Source organism: Polypterus senegalus, chromosome 13 (genome assembly GCF_016835505.1).
Source record: "Polypterus senegalus isolate Bchr_013 chromosome 13, ASM1683550v1, whole genome shotgun sequence".
NCBI lineage: Eukaryota > Metazoa > Chordata > Cladistia > Polypteriformes > Polypteridae > Polypterus > Polypterus senegalus.
The window spans coordinates 90,947,204-90,971,340 of NC_053166.1; the positions used below are offsets into that span (position 1 = coordinate 90,947,204).

The window sequence follows — 24,137 nt, forward strand, 5'->3', positions numbered from 1 at the left end:
CTACTAGAAATAAATGCATGAATGAATTTCTTAGAATCCAGACTATTTAGAAAACGCCTTAATTTTCCAACAATTTTAAGATGGAAGAAGCATGATTTGGACAACTTTGTAATATGCGATTTAAATGACATGCTAGAGTCAAAGATAACTCCTAGATTGCGGGCTGATTCAGTAAAATGAATGGTGATTCCAACTGAGTTAAATGATGACAAAATATTGTTGTGATCAGCGTCATTACCTCTAATAATTATCATCTCTTTTTTATCGGTGTTTAAAGATCGGTAGTTCTCATCCGTCTACTGCTTTAATTCATTAACACAACTAATTAAAGACAACATCAGGGAAACTTAATTTGATTTAAAAAAGGTATAACTGGGTGTTATCTGCATACGAGTGAAAATTGTTTGTTCGTTGTATGTTTTCTAACGATAGATCCCAGTGGAAGCACGTAAAGTGAAAATAGTAAAGGTCCCAGTACTGAGCCCTGTGGTACACCGTATCTCACTTCTGTGTATAATGATGTAGTACTGTCAGCACATTTCTGTACATATTGGAATCGATCTGATAAAAAAGAACTAAACCAAGCAACAACAACAACAACAACAACATTTATTTATATAGCACATTTTTATACAAACAGTAGCTCAAAGTGCTTTACATATTAAAGAATAGAAAAATGAAAGACATAATTATAAAACAAAATAAATCAACATTAACATCGAATAAGAGTAAGGTTCAATGGCCAGGGGGGACAGAAAAAACAAAAAAACTCCAGACGGCTGGAGAAAAAATAAAATCTGTAGGGATTCCAGACCAAGCAAGCACAGTGCCTGTAAGCCCAACATCATTTTCTAGCATGTGCAGTAAAATAGAATGGTCAATGGTGTCAAATGCTGCACTTAAGTCTAACAACATAATTACAATGGAGTTCATTTCAATGCATTTAGACATGTAGACATTGTCAAGACTACCTGCTGAAGTTTAACTGAGCATCACAATGGGGAAGAAAGGTTATTTAAGTGACATTGAACATGGCATGGTTGTTGGTGACAGACGGGCTGGTCTGAGTATTTCAGAAACTGCTGACCAAAAAAGGTAAAATATCCAATGAGCGGCAGTTCTTTGAGCAAAAATGCCTTGTCAATGCCAGAGGTCAGATGGGAATGATGAGACTAGTTCGAGCTGACAGAAATGTAACAGTAACTCAAATAACCACTCGTTACAACTGAGGTATGCAGAAGAGCATCTCTGAATGCACAACAAATTGAACCTTGAAGCAGATGGGCTACAGCATCAGGAGACCACACCAGGAGCCACTCCTGTCAGCTAAGAACAGGTATCTGAGGCTACAACTGAGGCTCACCAAAATTGAACAAAAGAGATTGGAAAAACGTTGCCTGGTCTGATGCCTCTTGATTTCTGCTGCGACATTCAAACGGTAGGGTCAGAATTTGGAATCAGCAATATGAAAGCTTGGATCCACAAATCTGCAGCATCTGTGTCATGCTATCATGTCAATATGGACCAAAATTCTTGAGGAATGTTTCCAGCATCTTATTGAATCTATGCCACAAAGAATTATAACAGTTCTGCTGGGGAGCTTGATTTGCTTTGGATGTGCTCTGTCTCTAGGTATGTCAGAGGACTGGGACTGTGAAGTGTGGTCCAGCCACATGTGGGGAGGCAAAATGAGGGTTGGGGTGTGGGTGAGGGGACTAGGCAGGGAGAGAAAGAGAGCAAGCTATCTCTAATCTATCCTTTTAATCCTTATAATTATAAGTACCAATGTAACAATAGGCTTCATGGCAATAACTCCTGGGGGAAAAAAAGAATTACAGCAGTTCTGAATGCAAAAGGAGGTCCAACCTGCTACTACCAAGGTGTACATAATAAAGTGAGTGTATATAATACATTAGAACAAACACACAAATGCTGGATTGAACCACTGAAAATGCTGTTAAATTATGATAAATGTTTGCATACATTTTTTGATTAATAATGAATGAAAAAGTGACTGAGCTGATGGCACTATCATAAAAGGATTACACCAAAACAATCCTGTTGGTATGAGCAAAGTCCAAACAAATAAAAAGCTTTCTCTATTAAGAACTGGTGAAAATGTCTTTCTGAGGAGACTGTAATCTGATGAGATAAACAGTGGTAATTCCTCTGCTGAAAGCAGTCAGCAGAAGCAGAGGAGATGGGTTTTGAAGTTAACATGATGGAATTTGAAGAGGAAAAAAGATAGACCTCTGAAGTCCCATATAGATAGATAGATAGATAGATAGATAGATAGATAGATAGATAGATAGATAGATAGATAGATAGATAGATAGATAGATAGATAGATAGATACGACTTAGAAACATCTTTGTAATACAGGAAGTCCAACCTCAAAGAGTCAGTAGCTGTTAATTTTTCATTTGCAGGTTACTTTCAAACGTTGAACATTTTACAGATATACTTTACAGTTGTGCTTGAAAGTTTGTGAACCCTTTAGAATTTTCTATATTTCTGCATAAATATGACCCAAAACATCATCAGATTTTCACTCAAGCCCTAAAAGTAGATAAAGAGAAACCCGTTAAACAAATGAGACAAAAATATTATACTTGGTCATCTATTTATTAAGGAAAATGACTAAATATTACATATTTGTGAGTGGCAAAAGTATGTGAACGTTTGCTTTCAGTGTCTGGTGTGACCCCCCTTTGCAGCAATAACTGCAACTAAACGTTTCCGGTAACATTTTGATCATTCCTGCACACTGGCTTGGAGGAATTTTAGCTCATTCCTTCATACAGAACTGCTGCAAGTCTGGGATGTTGGTGGGTTTCCTCACATTAACTGCTCGCTTCAGGTCATTCCACAACATTTTGATTGGATTAAGGTCTGGACTTTGACTTGGCCATTCCAAAACATTAACTTTATTCTTCTTTAACCATTCTTTGGCAGAACGACTTGTGTGCTTAGGGTCGTTGTCTTGCTGCATGACCCACCTTCTCTTGAGATTCAGTTCATGGACAGATGTCCTGACATTTTCCTTTAGAATTCTCTGATATAATTCAGAATTCATTGTTCCATCAATGAAGGCAAGCCGTCCTGACCCAGATGCAGCAAAACAGGCCAAAACCATGATACTACCACCACCATGTTTCACAGATCGGATAAGGTTCTTATGCTGAAATGCAGTGTTTTCCTTTCTCCAAACATAACACTTTTCATTTAAACCAAAAAGTTATATTTTGGTCTTATTAATCCACAAAACATTCTTCCAATAGCCTTCTGGTTTGTCCACGTGATCTTTAGCAAACTGCAAACGAGCAGCAATGTTTTTTTGGAGATCAATGGCTTTCTCCTTGCAACCCTGCCATGCACACCATTGTTGTTCAGTGTTATCCTGATGGTGGACTCATGAACATGAATATTAGCTAATGTGAGAGAGGCCTTCAGTTGCTTAGAAGTTACCCTGGGGTCCTTTGTGACCTTGCCGACTATTACACGCCTTGCTCTTGGAGTGATCTTTGTTGGTCGACCACTCCTGGGGAGGGTAACAGTGGTCTTGAATTTCCTTCATTTGTACACAATCTGTCTGACTGTGAATTGGTGGAATCCAAACTCTTCAGAGATTGTTTTGTAACCTTTTCCAGCCTGATAAACATCAACAACTCTTTTTCTGAGGTCCTCAGACATCTCCTTTGTTCATGCCATGATACACTTCCACAAACGTGTTGTGAAGAACAGACTTTGATAGATCCCTGTTCTTTAAATAACACAGGGTGCCCACTCACACCTGATTGTCATCCCATTGATTGAAAACACCTGACTCAAATTTCACCTTCAAACTAACTGCTAATCCTAGAGGTTCACATACTTTTGCCACTCACAAATATGTAATATTCGATCATTTTCCTCAATAAATAAATTACCAAGCATAATATTTTTGTCTCATTTGTTTAATTGGTTTCTCTTCATCTACTTTTAGGACTTGAGTGAAACTCTGATGATGTTTTAGGTCATATTTATGCAGAAATATAGAACATTCTAAAGGGTTCACAAACTTTCAAGCACAGCTGTATATAAGGACAGTAACTAACAGCAAGCATTTTAAATAACTGACAAAAGTGATGATCCATTGGCTTGGGTTCATTTATGTGTTCATGGTTGATAATAGATTTTCAAGATGTCCAAACAGACCTGAAGTTTATCTTGGGTACACAAAAAATTCATCCACTGAACCAACCAATGATGTATAGTACTTTTAGAAATTCCCAAGGCATGTTCTTCAGCTACAACTATCCAGTAATCATAAAGCTGTGAGGAGGTGGATGGCTCTGTTAACATATTTTAAGATCACTGACCTGATTAGCTGATTTTGGGTGTTGTTTCATCTTGGTGATCATTTATTCTGATGTTTGAAACATCATATTAAGCCTTATTATCCCTATTCTTTGACTTGTTTTTCTCCCTTCTAGGCTCTGGTTCTTGTCAACAATAAAATCTCAAAAGTGCACTCGAAGGCCTTTTCTCCAATGCATAAACTGCAGAAGCTTTACTTCTCCAAGAACATGCTGACAGAAATCCCAAAGAACCTTCCCCCATCGCTGGTGGAACTGCGCATCCATGACAATCAAATCAAGAAGGTGCACAAGGGAGCTTTCAGTGGTATGGGCACCATGAACTGCATTGGTATGTACACAGCGTGCTCTTTTCCCATTGGTTATAGTGTTTCTCTTTCAGTGGCTAGAAGAACGTTTCGCAACATACATAGAAAAGTGATTATATTAAATGTCTTTGTGTCATACTGGCATTTCTCTTAAATCTCGGTCAATAGAATGACTGATTACCAACACTCATGAGTTAAAGAAAGGAAAGGACTTGGTGAGATGACACACAATATCCCTACATGCCACATTTCTGTTTTTTAGCATTTGTTGTTACAACATAACTTTACTTAAATAATGTGGAATGCAGAGCTCAGCATACCTGTGTATCATTTTGCTGACAGTCACCCATCTGGCCCTGTTTGTTTTCAGGGTGATATACTGGCTGTATGTTAATTTTCACCTACTATTTTCTTTCCCTGGTCTCCTGGTCCATTAATTGATTTCTCCACCTCCTTGATCATGGCAGCACACTAGCCCTTGCTATTACTCTCATGTTTTCACTTACCTAACAGAGCTCACACAAATAACATTCTGGAGGGAATTATTTGATTAGGGGTTTGACAAAAAATCACACACCATAACTCTGGTCTCTAGTGTTGTATCTAAAAGTCACTCATAGTTAATCCCAGGCAGGCTGGGTGGCACATACTATTTTCGTTTGTCCCTCACTTGTGCCACAGGTCAGATAACTGCAATTGACAAGAAAGGTACCCTGTGGCACATGTATGGTTTTAAAGAGTTTTTGCTGATGCCTGTGTGGCTTCATCAAGTAATGGTGCTTCTCCGGCCCTTATCCCATGCTCCTCTGATGCCTTCCTATATTAAGGTGATTGTCAGGGAGAAAGAAAAAAATGGAGGCCCACTATCGCACATTCCCTGAATAGTCCAGACATTATAACATTTATTACCACTATTTTAGCAAAAAGCCTAAATTAATCAGCAGGGAGAACTTAATAAACACAAATCCTCCACTTTAATGTTGTAAACAACAGAGTATGTAAATAAAACAACATAAAAATTCAACATTTGTATAGAAAACAATACAGTAATGGAATAAATTAAATGAAACAAATTTAAAGTTAAAAAGTAAATAAAATACAAAATAAATGTAAGGTACACAATAATAACAAATACAAATTGCACATCATAATAACTCAACCACAGCCTCTAGATGGCGCATGCATGTACTTTTAAAGTTTTTCAATGATTGCATGCACCTCACTTCTAACTACGAAAGACCTGAGTGCAGCAGACACCGCCTCAGAATGATAATGTTGGTGCTAATGACACAAATGAAGAGACACAACGTTAAAATGAAGCAATCACCGCAGATCAACAACGTGTAAGTGAGACACCTTAGTAACAGAGGGCAAGGCTTGAAGTTTTCACTAAATACATTGTCAATCTGGAGGTATGTTCTTGAGAAAAAGATCAATAGGACTCATATGCCAGCAATACGACTAACATATGGTATTGCAAGTGTCTTCTTATGAAAGTCAGTGGGGCAGCAAGCACAGGTGGGTCCACGTCCTCTGCACTAGGTAATTCCTAAGAGCTGATGCCTCTCCAGGTTCACAAATATAGTAAAACTGCTAAGGCGTCTTTGAGATGCTTTTTGTTCCGAAGTCCACACTAAACTAGTAAGAATATAATTAATAGAAAAGTGCGATCTTTATATATACATTAAGTCCCTAATAATAAGCACAATGATAAGATCATATGGCCAAGAGGACAGAAAAAAAAAAACTCTAGTTTAAACTGAAGAAAATCTGCAGGGGTTCCAAAGCCAAAAGACCACCCAGCCCCGACTATAGAACGCCACTACAGAAAATCTGGGAAAGAAAACAGAACTTAATAATGGTTGCCAGTCCATGAAGGATATGATAAATTCCATGCATCTATAGACTATTAGGTGTATACCTAAAATGTAGCTATGAAAAATCCAAATTAAAAAGTGGGTTTTTAAGAGTTTTTAAAATGATCCGCAGTATTAGCCTGGTGTATTTCTATCAGTAAAATATTCCATCTTTTGGTGCGTAACTGCAAAAGGGCACTACAAAATAAAGGAAGTAAGATTATTTAAGGCTTAATAATCCATTAGTAGTATTTAAAAGTCAGTTCAAAAGGACACAGTAACCAATGTAATGATACTAAGACTGGTGAGACTTGCTGAAGTTTTCTTTTCCTAGTTAAGATTGATTGATGCTGCTGCATTCTGAAATAATTGCAATCAATTGATATCTTTCTTGATAGTCCTGTTACACTGAAAAAAATGGCATGTCAGATTAAAATAAAAAAATATGCACATCAGTTGCAAATAATAAAATTGTCAGCAGTCAGTCATTATCCAGCCCACCATATTCTAACACAGGGTCACAGGGGTCTGCTGGAGCCAATCCCAGCCAGCACAGGGCGCAACAATAAAATTGTTTTTATCAAAAATAATTTAGTTATGCTTAATACACTAAATGAATATATCCAATATATTTTTATATAACATTAATTATATTACGTTAAATGAACATGTCGATAAAGCATAATATTTTAACAATTATTTTATAAACTTTGTAAAAAATGCACCTTACTGAGATTCTTAGCTAAAACATTTTTAAGTTGTCAATTACACTTATTCCAGTATTATTTTACAGTTCATGTTCAAAGTTATTAATAAGAAATAAATAGGTTTGATTATACCACCTAAGCTCTTACTCTCAGAGAATTATCCTTCTCGGTGATTTCAACATCCATATTGACACTACTACATCTAAACTGAGAAATGAATTCCTATCCTTACTGGACTGTTTTGACTTGACACAACATGTTGATTTTCCCACCCACTCTGGTGGATTATATACTGGATCTGATCTGCACTTCTGCACTATCTGTTGCCAACATTTACAGCACTGATTTGGGACTTTCTGACCATAAAGCAGTATTTTTCACTGTCTCAGTGCTTTTACCTCCTCTTACCTGTAAACGACAAATTTCTTACAGAAACCTTAAAAATATCTGTCCCTCTATCCTTTCTGGATCTATTTCTGATCTTTTACTGTCTGCACCTATTCCGTCAGCACTAGATAGTCTTGTTGACCACTATAACTCAGCCCTTCATTCAGCATTAGATAAAACAGCTCCTTTAAAACATAAGGAGGTTTCCTTTAAACGTTCAGCTCCTTGGTATAACTCAGAATTGCGATCTATGAAAGCAGCTGGCCGACGCCTTGAGAGAATGTCACGTAAGACTGGCCTCACCATGCACATCCAGGCTTTCTCTGACCACCAAAGAGCTTACAGAGAAGCACTAACTGCTGCTAAGAACACCCACTATGGCAGAATGATAGAAAGTGGCCATGATAACCCAAGGGTTTTGTTTTCTGTAGTTAATAAATTACTTCAACCTGCATCTGGCCCAACTACCTCTTCTACTGAAGTCTGTGAGGATTTCCTCCACTTTTTCCGTAACAAAATTAAAGATCTAAATAATTCAACTAACATAAATACATCATCTGTTTATATCTCTCCCTGTTTTCCCACTCCATCCAGCTCCTTCTCTAAGTTCTCACCAGTCACATCTGTGTTTGTTAATAACCTGCTTTGTAAGATGAGGCCGACTACTTGTGTACTGGACCCCATCCCCAGCACACTACTTAAATCCTGCCTTCATGCCATAATCCCGACTGTTACAACAATAATAAACTCATCCCTTGACACTGGCTCTGTGCGCTCACTTTTAAAATCGCTTCTGTAACCCCAATGTTAAAAAGTCTGGTCTTGATGCTGACAATCTTAACAATTTCCGGCCTATTTCCCACTTACCTTTCCTGTCAAAAGCTCTTGAGCGTGTTGTAGCTTCCCAGCTCACCAATTACTTAACGTCTAATAATTTGATGGAACCCTTTCAGTCTGGTTTCAGGGTGCAGCACAGCTGTGAAACTGCTCTGCTACGGGTAACCAATGATTTGCTTATGGCAGCAGACTCTGGACAAACCAGCATATTAATTCTATTAGACCTCAGTGCAGCATTTGACACTGTCAGACATGACATTCTACTGTCCAGAATGGAGAACATGCTGGGTATCTCTGGCACTGCCCTCCAGTGGTTCAAGTCCTATCTGACTGATAGGCAAGAGTTTGTTAGTCTTGGCAACAGCAGATCCAGCTCAGCGCCAGTCACACAAGGAGTTCCTCAGGGCTCTGTCCTGGGCCCTCTTCTCTTCTGTATTTATATGCTTCCCCTGGCCATATTATTCGTAGCTATGGACTGGGCTATCATTTTTATGCAGATGATACTCAACTCTACTTCAATGTTAAAAGTGGAACTTCATCAGAGCTTTCTCAGCTCACAACCTGCCTTAGTGAAATTAAAACCTGGATGGAGCAGAACTCTTTAAAATTAAATTGCAACAAAACTGAACTCCTGCAAATTGGGACTAAAATGCAACTTAATAAAATGAGCTCCTTCCCAGTCCATCTTGGTGGTGATCTCATCAGACCTGCCTCTACTGCAAAGAATCTTGGTGTCATTTTGATTCCTCCCTTTCTTACTCCACCCACATAAATCACATTAAGAAACTTTCTTACTTTCACCTCCGTAACATATCCTGTGTTTGCTCCTTCCTCTCCTTTTCTAATGCTGAGAAACTTGTCCATGCTTTTATCACATCCCGCATCGATTATTGTAACTCGCTGTTGGCAGGTGCCCCTTCTAATCTTATATCACAGCTCCAGCTTATTCAAAACTCAGCTGCAAGAGTCCTTACTTGAACCAGCAGCAGTGAGCACATCACACCCATCCTGCTCCGTCTTCACTGGCTCCCTGTGTCTTACAGAATCGAATATAAAATCCTACTAATAACCTACAAAGCCTTAAATAACCTCGCGCCAAACTACATCAGTGACCTTCTCCATCACTATGTGCCTGCCCATCCACTAAGGTCCTCTGATTCTGGCAAACTTGTTGTGCCCCACACTAATCTACACTCCATGGGTGAGAGGGCCTTCAGCTGTATAGCACCCAGACTCTGGAATGACCTACCGAAATTAATCAGGTCAGCTGACTCCATGAATTCTTTTAAAAACAACTCAAAACTCATCTGTTCAGGAAGGCTTTTAGCTCTACTTGACTTCATTCCCCTTCTCTCAGTTTACCTCTCTGTCAAGATGCTCATGTAACCTGTGTGTGTGTGTGCTAGACCATCAATTCTGTTGTCTGTTAGGCTTTCTCTGAATTTACTGTCTTAATCTTCTTTATTAATTTATTTGCTTTGTACAATGCTATATACTGTATACCCTGCCGTTCTTTCTTATATTCTGTAATTGCCTTGAGCATGGGAAAGGTGCTATATAAATAAAATGTATTATTATTATTATTATTATTATTATTATTATTATTATTATTACCAAAGCTAGTTTTATTTGGTAAAAACAATACAAACCAACAAGAATACAAAAGATTAGTATTCAAAAGCAACACCTCTGCTCCTGTATATGCAAATATCTCTCTATAAGATAAGTCAAATCATTTGTTAAGTTTGATTTGATTCTGACAGACTTAGCCATACTTTCACCATGAAGCTTATCTCAAAAAACTGAGCGGTAAAGCCATCAATTTTACTGTACCAGAAAGCACCTTGCTTGTCTGTTGTAAACAATAAGATATCAGTATTACCTCCCTGTTTTCTCACATTAACACACAGTAGTGAAACATCTTAGACAGCAAGGTGGTATGTCCGAGGGCTTTATGAGCTATGAAGTGTAGGTCCTCTCCTCCTGCAACACCACCAAACACTCAGTTCTGAGAAACATTCCATACTTAATGGGTTGCTTACCCTAATGCCCTCCTTGTCCTCCACTCATTGGTTGATGGAAGATTCTTTGAGAGTTATGTCTCTAATCTTTTCAAGCTCTTCTAATATGTTCTGCCCATCTGCGACCTCTCCATTATATGTGTAATTTATATTTTATTTCACTATCCATTCTGAATTTAGTGTTTCCTCATAACAAATATTTGATATTAACAATTGCCAGCAAAATTATTGATGTATATGTGTGTTACAGAAATGGGAGGAAACCCCCTTGAGAACAGTGGATTTGCACCTGGTGCCTTTGATGGGCTGAAGCTGAGCTATCTGCGCATCTCAGAAGCCAAGCTCACTGGAGTACCCAAAGGTAATGATGGCCATGACATAATAAAAAGTTCTAGAAAAAGCAGTTTTTCATGTTTTTGATTTATGAAACTATTACAGTTTATTTGCATGTTTTTTATTTCAATCTTTGCAGATCTTCCTTCCAGTTTGACTGAGCTGCACCTCGATCATAACCAAATCCAAGCAATTGAACTGGAAGACCTCATTCGTTACAAAAACCTTAACAGGTGAGGCTGACATGGGTAGGAAGAAAGCTGATGATATCAAAGCATTGACCCTAAGAAAACAACTGACTGTGAGGGGACTGGCTTTTGTCATATGGCGCCTCCTGTAGCATACACACTACACTCTCCAACAACTTCTTAATGATTCTGCTCATGCTTTGCTCTGCATTTTTACCAGCATTAGTATAAAACCTAAGCAATCAATGGATGTTTATTTTTTTCTCTGGATACTTTGGTTTTCATACTCCATCTCAAAGGCGCTGTTGGGTTAGTGGTCGATTCTAAACTGAAATGTGTTAGTGTGTGACTGAGCACTGCAGTGCACTCACACCCCTTCCAGGGTTAGTTTCTGCCTTTCAAACAAACCTACGCTGTGGACTGAAGTATGTTTAGTAAAGCTTTGATTTAACTGTGATCATTCTAGTAAAAGACTTAGTGGTTTATAAACTATGTTTGGTTAATTATAGGCCTTTAAAGCAGTTGCATCTGACTTTAAAAGTGAACAGATGTTTTCAGCAACCTGATGCTTCATTAAGATCTTCTATGGCTGGTAGACAGGTACTTCGTAAATTGCCTAGGATTTGGGTTCATAAAAAATATCATCTGTATTTTTATGGAGATTTCAGGAAAGAAAAGATTCACTTAGACCTTATGGTGATTTGCATATAAAAGTATCATATATTCATTCTTGTCCCTTTCAGACTTGGGTTGGGATATAATCATATTCGCATGATCGAGAATGGCAGCTTGGCTTTTGTTCCTAACTTGAGAGAGCTCCACCTGGACAACAACAGATTGTCCGTTGTGCCTGCTGGTCTACCAGACATGAAGTACCTTCAGGTCAGTACATTTTAAGCCATGTGTGTAGTTGTAATGAAAAAAAGAATAATTCTTTGCAATTAGATGGTTACACTGAGTCATTGAAAAATAATTGCAGGGTTTAACTTATGCATAAATATTTAATAGCAAAAGTATACCATACATGTTTGCATTACAGTGTGTACAAAAAGTCTGAATTAGCCTAATCTGCCCTAATTTCTGGTGTTCATAAGAAATGTAATGGTTTAGTTTATGAGGTAGAAGTACATAATAAATTAGAATAACTGCATCAGACATTTGAAATATTAAAATGTGTACTTCCATTTAAATGTTTACAATCCAAACATTATTGATTGTAATAGAAATATGTCATTTTTCTCCCTCTGATAGAGATCCAAAGGGGACTAGATCCCTAGTAAATGATATCTGTAATCACTGGACTTGTATAGTCTAAAATGATACCCCACATACGTTATGTTTTAAATTTGTAATTTTTACCCTTGTGGGAGTGTCTCTTAGAGGGCTTGGACCACCGGTAAAGACTATCAAAAATATATTCATGATCAGCAACTTCCTATGCCTATGTTACCTATCCGCATTTTTTGGTACTAGGGAGTTGTACCGTGTTAGCCATTATGACTGGAGTGACAAGTTAAGTAAAATGAAACCTTTTATTCCATCCATCCATCCATTTCCTAACCCGCTGAATCCGAATACAGGGTCACGGGGGTCTGCTGGAGCCAATCCCAGCCAACACAGGGCACAAGGCAGGAACCAATCCTGGGCAGGGTGCCAACCCACCGCAGACACCTTTTATTGGTAAAATTAAAAAGATTACAATATGCAAGCTTTTAAGGCAACTCAAGCCCCTTCTTCAGGCAAGATGGGGCCTGAGTTGCCTCGAAAGCTTGCATATTGTAATCTTTTTTAGTTAGCCAATAAAAGGTCCCATTTTTTGGTGTAAATGTGACCCGTCATATCCCATTGGGGGGGGGAACCCTGGGATCCATTAATGTGGCATACACAACTTGAAGTCCTTCTGATCATTTCTGCTGAAGACAGTTATTGGTTTAATCTTTTTCATAAGGGGCCTAACCCTAACCCTAATTGTATATAGACAATGAAGTGGACAGAGAACAATGTCAAAATCATCATTTATTTGGACAAACACCTAATGTGGGAATTTGCCACATGAGAAAAACTGCAGCCTACTCTAATTTCCAGAGACAATGCCTAAAAGAGAAAACCCAGTGATCAGTTTATTCAAGTCACCATCTTACCATGCTGTGGTGCACAAGCCAATCTTTTCTCTCCCTCTGGTTAAATTGTACAATGAAGATGATGGGTTCTGCTGTTGCTACACCTTTGGGATGGCTTGATGAGATAGAGGCCAAAGCATTTTTTATGAGTACAAATTCTCCTTAATGTCATTCTTTATGGCTGCCCTTGCATCTTTTGACATACTTAAAGATGTGTGATTGCCATTGTGAAACATTTGCTGTCTTATGCAGTTACTAGATGTTGTATCCCAGCAGAAGAGAATGGAACAGGATTGTTTTCACATAGGGTAGCATTTTGGCAAGCACTGTAGTTTGTATTATGTGTATGTCATTGTCCTAATGAACTGTTACACTTGTCGTTATTTATAATCATTTGAATTTTTTCTCCTAGGTGATCTATCTTCATTCCAACAATATCACCAAGGTCGGAATGAATGCCTTCTGCCCCACTGGATTTGGAATTAAGAGGGCATACTACAATGGCATCAGTCTGTTCAGCAATCCTGTCAACTACTGGGAGGTGCAGCCAGCAACATTCCGTTGTGTTACTGACCGCTTTGCCATACAGTTTGGCAACTACAAGAAGTAAAGGCAACATGACAAAAATAACCTGCTGAAGACATGTCTCAGACAAACAAATACAGAACAAAACAAAATAAAGAACAAACCAAAACTCAATATGAACAGTCGGTATGCATAATTATAAAGTAAATTAATTTTAAGTTAATTTTTTGATTCTAAATTAGTTATACACCAAATACTGCCTCAGATGAAAATTCTATGTTTTAACAATCTACTTCCCCTCATTAACGTGGCAAAACAAAATATCCAAAGACAGAAAAAATAACAAGAAGACTGTTTCAACAATGTATTTAGATTAGTGTTGATTAATATTTTGTCAGGTCTTACTTTATGGCTTTATATAAAAAATTACATTCCATTTTTTTGTCACCAATTCAAAACATTATACTTGGCAATACCAGTAATAAAAAAATCTGAATCTATAGTTTGTCAGTGCTTGCATTGTCTTGAAAACAGTGTAAGAGGTGCCAAGTATTTTTTCAAAGAGGAGAACCTAGTTTCTTGGTTCCTAATGTCTGCCAGTTTGTTATAAAGGTGGCCAATGTTCTTCTTGAATTAAGGTTATAATATTCTTCTAATTTCCGGACCAGATATCAAACAAAATACTTCCAATAAGCGACAATCCTTTGAGAATTCCTTACAACAATTTAGTGATTAGTAGGAGCCAGTTATTCCAGGAGTTTGATTTAACAAAAGTCACATACTGAACAGACACCACAAGGGTTTCATATACAACATAAAAGAGTGAAAAATTGAGTATGTTAGTGGTTTTGTGTTACATTGAAGCCCGCAGCCACATATGAATCCAGTATTGAGTCATTTAGTCTGTTAGGCCACTAAAATAATGTTTTAGTAGCCTGAAAAACTATTTGTTATTCGGAAAAGGGACATCATGGTATTGCTCTTGTAACAGGTTCATTTCTTTACTCTGTTACAGTCTATTTCAGTAGTTTAAAGCCAATTGATTTAAAATTAGTCTATCTCTGTTTTTTTTTATTTTTAAATTTTCTCTTTCATTATGAAAGATCATGATTAACATTCCCATAAGTTTGTATTGGAATAACTGGGTTTAGAAAATAAATGAATGAATGAATGATTGAGTGATCGCTGTGGTATAAATTGTTCTCTGTCTTTGTCATTATATGCTTACAATAATATAGATGATTACAGTGCTTTCCAGTGTGGAGGAGCTTAAATTAGTAGGCCAGATTGCTTGACAAGATTTTTTTAGAAAATTAACTGTGAGATGCAACATGCACATATTAATCATATTAATATACACACCCAACAAACTCTATAATAAAAAAACAGCAATAAAGTAGTTTTTTTAGCTTAGTTTTTTCTTTTTTAAATATTTTTGAAAAAAATATTGTTATCAGTCCATTTTTTCATGCATTCCTAAAATAAAGTGTTTTCTATTGGTCTTTTTTTCTTTCAAATTTGGAAGCAGTTTGTAAAAACATTTGTTTTATTCCTCATCAGAGCCAATACACTTTTAGTATTTTTAACATTAGGTCATGTACTGTAACCCAAATGTTCCTAATCAAATATATATTGAGAAGAGCAAAATATTTGCATTAATTTGAGAAAGCAGTGTGGAGCCAGACAAGCCAAGTGTGTTCAACTTTTATTTTTTCACTGTGTAGCCTTCCTCTTTCATATTTTGCATAAATATTTAAAGGAAATATTGGATTGTATTTATAAGTTCTCACTCTCTTCAGTCACAGATGAATGATGACTCAGATATCATTAAAAGCTTTCTGGATGTTTTGAAATATTATTACAATAAATATAATTTACTGTCACATTCCTGGAAGCACACAAATTATTGTAAATAAAAATATGTTGAATTTTCTTTGATGATTCCCCTGTCCACTTTCCCAGGCAGGGTTAAATTATTCCACAGTACACACATATTTAGGATGATTTCAAGTGTATTAGATATCTTAGTAAAAATGTAAAAAAATTATATCACCAGCCACCTTACTAAGTACACCTTGCTAGTACTGGGTTGGACCCCATTTTGCTTTCAGAACTGCCATAATTCTTCATGGCATACATTCAGCAAGGTGCTGAAAACATTCCTTACAAAATTTGGCCCATATTGACATGATAGCAACATGCAGTTGCTGCAGATTTGACGGCTGCACATCCATGATACATATCTCCCATTCCACCACATCACAAAGGTGCTCTATTGGATTGAGATCTGGTAATTGTGGAAGCCATTTGTATACAAGAAACTAGTTTGAGATGGTTTGAACTTTGTGACATGGTGTGTTATCCTGCTGGACGCAGCCATCAGAAGATGGGTATACCTTGGTCATAAATGAATAGACATGGTCAGCAACAATAATTAGGTAGGCTGTGGCATTTAAACAATGCTCAGTTGCTACTAAGGAGCCCAAAGTGTGTCAAGAAAATATCCCCCACGCCATTACATCACCACCATCAGCTTCAACCATTGACACAAGGCAATATGGGTAAATGCTTTCATGTTGTTGACACCAAATTCTGAACCTATCATCTGAATGTCACAGCAGAAATTGAGACTAATCAGACCAGACATTTTTTTAATCTTCTGTTGCCCAACTTTGGTGAGCCCGTGTGAACTGTAATCTTAGGTGCCTTTTCTTAGCTGAGAGGAGTGGCACCCCATGTGGTCTCCTGTTGCTGTAGCCCATCTGCTTCAAGGTTCGATGTGTTGTGCATTTAGAGATGCTCTTCAGCATACTTTAGTTGTGACAAGTGTTTTTTTGAGAGTTGCCTTTCTGTTAGCTCAAACCAGTCTGGCTATTTTCCTCTGACTTCTGGCATCAGCAAGGCAATTGTTTTCTGGCACCAAAAACCATACCATGTTCAAAGTCACTTAAATCACCTTTCTGATGCTTGGTTGGAACTTAAGCAGGTCGTCTTGACAATATCTACATGCCTAAATCCATTGACTTTCTGCTATGCGATTGGCTGTTTAGATATTTGTGTTAACAAGCAGTTGAACAGGTGCACCTAATGAAGTGGCTGGTGAATGTGATGTACACAGTGTTTTATATATATTTAGATGATTCAAAAGTTTAGAGATTAGCTTCATTGTCTGCTTGATCTTAATGTACATCCATCGAGTCATTTATGTTAATGGAAATGTTGACAAGAGAGTGAAGGTCTCCAATAATGGACCGCTGTCCCATCCAAGTTATTCCTCCCTCACATCATATGATGAACAAGAAATTATATTCAATATATTCATTGCATTTTTGTTTATATGGCGTATTTAACATAGAGTGTTTAGGACTTTACCAGAGCCTCCTTGATGAGAATTAAGAGCATGAATCAGTAGAGCTGACCCCATGCTATTATCCCATGTCAACTGCCTTGACGTTTTCAGTGACCACTATGCATTGTGAGGTTACCTTCACACAAAATGACTTCTGGAGGATTTCCTGTCAGCAGTATTCTAATGTTCTACTTCACCTTTTCCTCATGCCATATTTCTCTATTTACCCCTGGCCACACTATAGTCAGGGAATTTTTATTAAAGCTTTCTCTAAATAATAATTAATGCTCTTACCTTAATTAAATTATATTTAACAGGTTAGCATCTGACTCTCGTGACCTGATAAGCCTGGTGTTGATCCAAGCAGTTCAGAGAGCAGACTGAAGAGTGCATGAAGGTCTGACCTTTAACAATAAGTTGCTAAAGTCTTGTACATGATTGTGTTTTTAACATATTTTTTAACAAATATGCTTGTTAAATTTCATACAGTGAGTTAGACTGGAATGCTGTTTCAATAAATATCATGGACAGTTCCATCAAGTATCCCAGTCCCTGCTCTAGCAAGAAACAAGAAAAGCAATTAAACAATAAGTTTAACTTAACGGAGTCAGATTATATATTTTGCAGGACCAAAACTGTTCAGAATAAGGGTGAAACCTTCACAAAGCAGGTGAGAAAATGTCATTTAAAAATGAGACAAATCAGAGTATTGGACTCACCAGAATAGTGAAAACCTTTAACCCAACAGAGTTCCAAGAGTAAGCTTGTGACCATTTCTCTACACCAAATCATGGCAGCAAGCATCAAGGAATCAACACCTAAGCTGGGGATGAAAATCACACTTTGTCCTTCTATTTCATGTACAGAGTCTGCATTGAATCTCAGTTATAAAAGAAAATACTGAAACTTTGTGGTCTCTGACTATCATAAAGATCCTGAAATCATTGAAACAGAGGTAGGGAGACATTGGGAATGTTGCAAAAGGGAGCAGATAGATAGATAGATAGATAGATAGATAGATAGATAGATAGATAGATAGATAGATAGATAGATAGATAGATAGATAGATAGATAGATAGATAGATAGATAGATAGATAGATAGATAGATAGATAGATAGATAGATAGAATTAGTAACACTTCTGTGGTGTCTCTTAGCTGCTAAAATCCATTGCCTGGGTGCATGGCCGCTGGTAGATCTCAGGGAGGATCTTGACTCTGGATTGGCTCACAGAAGTTAGGAAAGTCATGGCAAATTGTGTTTCCACTCATGGCAGGGGATCAGTGTAAGACAAAAGTCACTGGCATTTGTTTGAAGGTACAGGATGCTGCAGTTGGGAATGCATAAAGCCTCAGAAGATTTAAGCAGCATGGCAGAGTGGCTGAATCCAACAATCCTCTTACCACCAGTTCTCTCTGGAGTGCTAATTCCATTATTTTGTCACTCTCTCGTCCCTGGGTTATTATAATGTGCTTTGCAGGTAGAATAAGCCAGAGGTTGTCTGCTTTGTAAAGCCACCACAAGTGATCTGAGGTATGTTAGTTGAATTCACTATTCACTGTGGTATGTTATAGACAATCCAGTCAAATCAGTTTAATGTCACAACGTTTAATATCACATTCCTCATAATACACAGAACTTTGTTTGTCCTGGGATGCTTCCATAGGAAATAAAAAGGGTCAAAATTGAATGTTGTAATGAATGTAATGTTACAAATAGTTAAAGTCAACACGTTTATCTGCCTTGTAGTAGCAATCCTCTGGTTAAAGTCACAACATTATTGACTGTGTATTTTTTGTCAGCCATATTCATTAAAAGATGCCATGCAGTCATTGTCAATCTCACTCTTCACATAGTATGTCATGAACAGAAGTATCTGATGCTGCATTCACATGCTAATGGAATTTAAGAAGCTCTGACTTTTACTGTCTTAGCTGCCAACTTCAGTGTGTTCACATGAATTTCCAAAATGTTTTTTGGGAGTAATGCAAAGACACTGTTGATTTACTACTTGGTCTGTGGAACACAGCAATTAAAGATGAACTCTAGTTTTGGTGAAAATAAAGAAAAAGTGAAACTACTAAAGCTATATGGCGTCTGCCATTTCTGCTTGACCAGGTTATACATTTTATTGTAAACAACTGACTGAAGTGAAAGGATATTATTATGTTTGACCTCAAAGAATTTGAGTAGCTTTACTTTCTCTAAATTTTCTGACTCAGAGCTCAAACTCAAGGCTTGAACATGAAATTTAGGGAAAGGTCTAACCGCTACCCATACGTCTCAACATGCTTATTGATGTTAGTGAAGACACGTCTGATGATATCAATAACAACACATCCACTACAATCGTTTTCACAACTCAGATAACTGTGGTTAATTGGATAAAGCTACAAATATCCCTAACCTTAGCCATAATTAAATAATTCCATCTGTACAGCAGGCTTACTGTATGGGTGGTTCAACAGAAGGCTTCTCAAAGCAGGCTGGGAAGAATGCCATTGTCTGGGCATGTAACAGGTGATTTTTGTATGTGTAACATGACTGACGAGTGACGTCTATAGGCATTTCATGCCTGACATCATGGGTACTGTGGACTGCAGCTACACTCTATTGTTTCCAAATTGGACTTTCTGTTTGTTCAACAGCATGTGAACTCAGCATTAGGTTTGGCATCAAGATGCAACAGACATTCAATTTTCCATTTACACAATAACCAATACTGAACTGCAAAAATGAAGGTTATTAGAAATTCTTTATTATTAGTCTAAGTGTAAAGACACTGCAGAGGATTCTGTCATATTTTGCCATTACTGAATATGACCCAAGGAAAAGGCTCAATAAAATAAAAGTATGTGCCTCTCAAAGCTGAAATATGTGAGACCAATACCAGAGCAAAGAGTAAATTTCCAAGTTGTCTCTCCATAATGTGTAATTTCTACTTGATATTTTTTAGATGTTATTCTCTTCTTCTGTCAATCCAATCTCAATAATTTGTACTTGATTTCTCCTTTTGCTCTGTTTTTTTCCTTCTCCACATTAAATATTCAGTCATTTTCTTTTTATGCCCTTGCTTAGTCAGCTAATTCAAATTTTCCAGACATCACAATTAGAAGTGCTTATACAAGCTTTGTTTAGGCCTAAGAAAAGGTCTACAAAGGGCAACAGCTCTGCTCAGCTCTAGACCAGGTCTTTGTACTGTATGGAAAATTAGGATCTGGTCTTATGGTGACAACAGATGAAGGTGATGTGAAGAAATTACATGACTGGAAAAGTTCAAATTAGAGCCTAAAACAATGAAAACAATGAAAATAAAGAACTACTTAAATGCAATGAATCTGTTTCATTCATGGTTTCTGCAACATTCCAATGACCAGTTGGAAAAATTTCCAAGTTATGAATTTATTTCAAACTTTTTTGGAATGACACATGCTACACATAATTACATAAACTGAGTTGACTGGACCTTCTTTGTGTACCTCACCACTAGGACCCCTGCTGCCTAGGTTGCTCCCATTGCTGCCAAATTAACAATTACCAGTAATATAGTGATCCTCCCTGCGTGGAGTTTGCATGTTCTCCCCATTTCTACGTGGGTTTCCTCCGGGTGCTCTAGTTTCCTTCCACAGTCCAAAGACATGCAGGTTAGGTGGATTGGCGATTCTAAATTGGCCCTAGTGTGTGCTTGGTGTGTGGGTGTGTTTGTGTGTGTCTTGCGGTGGGTTGGCACCCTGCCCAGGATTGGTTCCTGCCTTGTGCCTGTGTTGGCTGGGATTGGCTCCAGCAGACCCCCATGACCCTGTGTTCGGATTCAGCGGGTTGGAAAATGGGTGGATGGATGGATAGTGATGCTGAATGGAAGAAAGAAAACAAATAACACACAAGAATCCAAAAAATGGGAAAAAAAATAACATTTGCTCTAATGAGTTCACTGCCCCTGCTAACCTGGTATAAAATATTAAATAATCCTGGCCATGTTTAGAAGTAGTTTTTCAAGTAACCTGGGGCCTCATGCATAATGATGTGCATAGAATTCACACTAAAACATGGCATACGGACAAAAGTGGAAATATGCATATTCACAAAACCATGCGTAAGTCAACTTCCATGCACTTGTGCTATATAAATCCCAGTCAGTGTGAAAAGTAATGCTCATGCACGCGCCTGCTGGCCCATCCTGACTCCTCCCAGAATTTTGCTTATTTTAATATGCAAATCAATATAAATAGCCCTTTCCATTCACTGTTCAGTTAAAAGACAATGTAAAAAGCACATAAAAAAGAATTTCAGTGAATGCGAAGTTGAGGCAAGGATAAACATACTATTTGTTGGCTTAAGCAGTGGTATAAACAACAAAAGGAAGTCGATCGAATGATACAGAGTGCGGAGAAACTCGAAAGTTCAAGTTCAGAAAGTCACACAGTGCCCGAAATAAAAGAGAAATTGTCAGATATCAAAGTTGCCGTAAAATGGAGAGTCGTTGCCCACCATCTGAGTGTCATACGGAAGCATATTAGGGTACAGAGAAAAGAAAAAAATAGGGACACAGTGAAAAAAAGGTCAAAATGTCCACTTCAATCACGTAGTTTATTTTGTCATTAAAGTAGAATATTGTAAACTTAATCATAAAATCAATGTTTACTTAACTAGAGTTTCACAGATCCCATCGTAACTAAAGTGGCACGTTAAATGCTTCATATTATACGTGTTCTTCTAGGTACCCTATGTGAGTAAATCGCTATGTGCTTCTTAAACGGTTTTCTTTTACGCCGACAGGACACAGAATACATTACATTCATGATATTACAGCTCTCCGAACAATTTAAATACTAAGATGTATACTTGATATCATGTTCATGTTAAATGAATTAAAGCATGTATTAAACAAGGGGGCACAGTGGCACAATGGTAGTGATGAGCTGCCTCCCACAAGATGCTTGCTGTGCTGGGCGCAACCCTCAATAAAATAATTTATTGTAGCAGTACCATCTCTTTCAAACGTACTAACCCCCAATTCCTGTCCTTCCTTTGCTTTCTCCAAGTAACCAATCACCACACAATCAGCTCTTTAATAAATGTCAAAGCATCTGTAAGCTTAGAATGCTGATTCTTCAAAACTTTTAAGTAACATTGAAATATCTTTCTTGTTTAATTATTCCATCCATCTATCCATCCAGGGTCGTGCCAATCCCACCAAGCAAACAGCATGAGGCAGGAACAATCCACCGTGTCCATCGTGTCCACACGTTTAATCATTAACAGTTTACAGTACATTATTTAAATTAAGTTAAAAAATGTTCTGTATAATTTAATATATATACTTTACTGCATTTCATCTTAAAAATAATATCAAGAGCTCCAAGAAGATAGCACCTGGAAATCTAAATCGACACAGAAGCAGGTCCTCATCATCGGTAAATACACACTATCTTCTATTTAATTGAACTGAATTCCTTTATTGTTTTTGTATGGTACAATGAGATTCAGTACACAAATCCTCCAGAAAACTTATTTTCCAATAAAATGTTAAAATAACTACAACAACAACTAATAATAATAATAATAATACAATAAAAAAACAATGAAAACTATTCAATATGAAAGCATAAGTGGCTCAGGTTGTGCAAAATTACAACTGTAATGCAAGTTTACAGTGAGGTAATTGTACTTACAGTTGGGCTTGAAAGTTTGTGAACCCTTTAGAATTTTTTGTATTTCTGCATAAATATGACCTAAAACATCATCAGATTTTCACTCAAGTCCTAAAAGTAGATAAAGAGAAACCAGTTAAACAAATGAGACAAAAATATTATACTTGGTCATTTATTTATTGAGGAAAATGATCGAATATTACATATTGGTGAGTGGCAAAAGTATGTGAACCTCTAGGATTAGCAGTTAGTTTGAAGGTGAAATTAGAGTCAGGTGTTTTCAATCAATGGGATGACAATCAGGTGTGAGTGGGAACCCTGTGTTATTTAAAAAACAGGGATCTATCAAAGTCTGCTCTTCACAACACATGTTTGTGGAAGTGTATCATGGTACGAACAAAGGGGATTTCTGAGGACCTTAGAAAAACAGTTGTTGATGCTCATCAGGCTGGAAAAGGTTACAAAACCATCTCTGAAGAGTTTGGACTCCACCAATCCACAGTCAGATTGTGCACAAATGGAGGAAATTCAAGATCATTGTTACCCTCCCCAGGAGTGGTCAACTAACAAAAATCACTCCAAGAGCAAGGCGTGTAATAGTCAGCGAGGTCACAAAGGACCCAAGGGTAACTTCTAAGCAACTGAAGGTCTCTCTCACATTGGCTAATGTTCATGTTCATGAGTCCACCATCAGGAGAACACTGAACAACAATGGTGTGCATGGCAGGGTTGCAAGGAGAAGGCCACTGCTCTCCAAAAAAAACATTGCTGCTCGTCTGCAGTTTGCTAAAGATTACATGGACAAACCAGGCTATTGGAAGAATGTTTTGTGGACGGATGAGACCAAAATAAAACTTTTTGGTTTAAATGAAAAGCGTTATGTTTGGAGAAAGGAAAACACTTCATTCCAGCATAAGAACCTTATCCCATCTGTGAAACATGGTGGTGGGAGTGTCATGGTTTGGGCCTGTTTTGCTGCATCTGGACCAGGACGGCTTGCCTTCATTGATGGAACAATGAATTCTGAATTATATTAGAGGATTCTAAAGGAAAATGTCAGGACATCTGTCCATGATCTGAATCTCAAGAGAAGGTGAGTCATGCAGCAAGACAATGACCCTAAGCACACAAGTTGTTCTACCAAAGAATGGTTAAAGAAGAATAAAGTTAATGTTTTGGAACAGCCAAGTCAAAGTCCTGACCTTAATCTAATCAAAATGATGTGGAAGGACCTGAAGCGAGCAGTTAATGTGATGAAACCCACCAAAATCCCAGAGTTGAAGCTGCTCTGTATGGAGGAATGGGCTAAAATTCAGTGCCAGTGTTCAGGAATGATCAAAAGTTATCAGAAATGTTTAGTTGCAGTTATTGCTGCAGCAGATACTGAAAGCAAAGGTTCAAATACTTTTGCCACTCACAAAAATGTAATATTCGATAATTTTCCTTAATAAATAAATTACAAGTATAATATTCTTGTCTCATTTGTTTAACTGGTTT

At 37.4% G+C, this 24,137-nt stretch overlaps 1 protein-coding gene across 1 annotated transcript in view; it reads left to right on the forward strand.

Annotated features, from left to right (window-relative positions):
* bgnb (biglycan b) overlaps window positions 1-15,515 on the forward strand; it is a 138,002-nt gene extending 122,487 nt beyond the window's left edge. Inside the window, exons 4-8 of the mRNA XM_039774430.1 lie at window positions 4,476-4,689; window positions 10,725-10,835; window positions 10,947-11,040; window positions 11,739-11,877; window positions 13,528-15,515. Coding sequence (XP_039630364.1) covers window positions 4,476-4,689; window positions 10,725-10,835; window positions 10,947-11,040; window positions 11,739-11,877; window positions 13,528-13,725 — 756 coding nt within the window. The 3' untranslated portion in view covers window positions 13,726-15,515. The remainder of the gene's footprint in view (window positions 1-4,475; window positions 4,690-10,724; window positions 10,836-10,946; window positions 11,041-11,738; window positions 11,878-13,527) is intronic.
* Window positions 15,516-24,137: the final 8,622 nt, after the last annotated feature.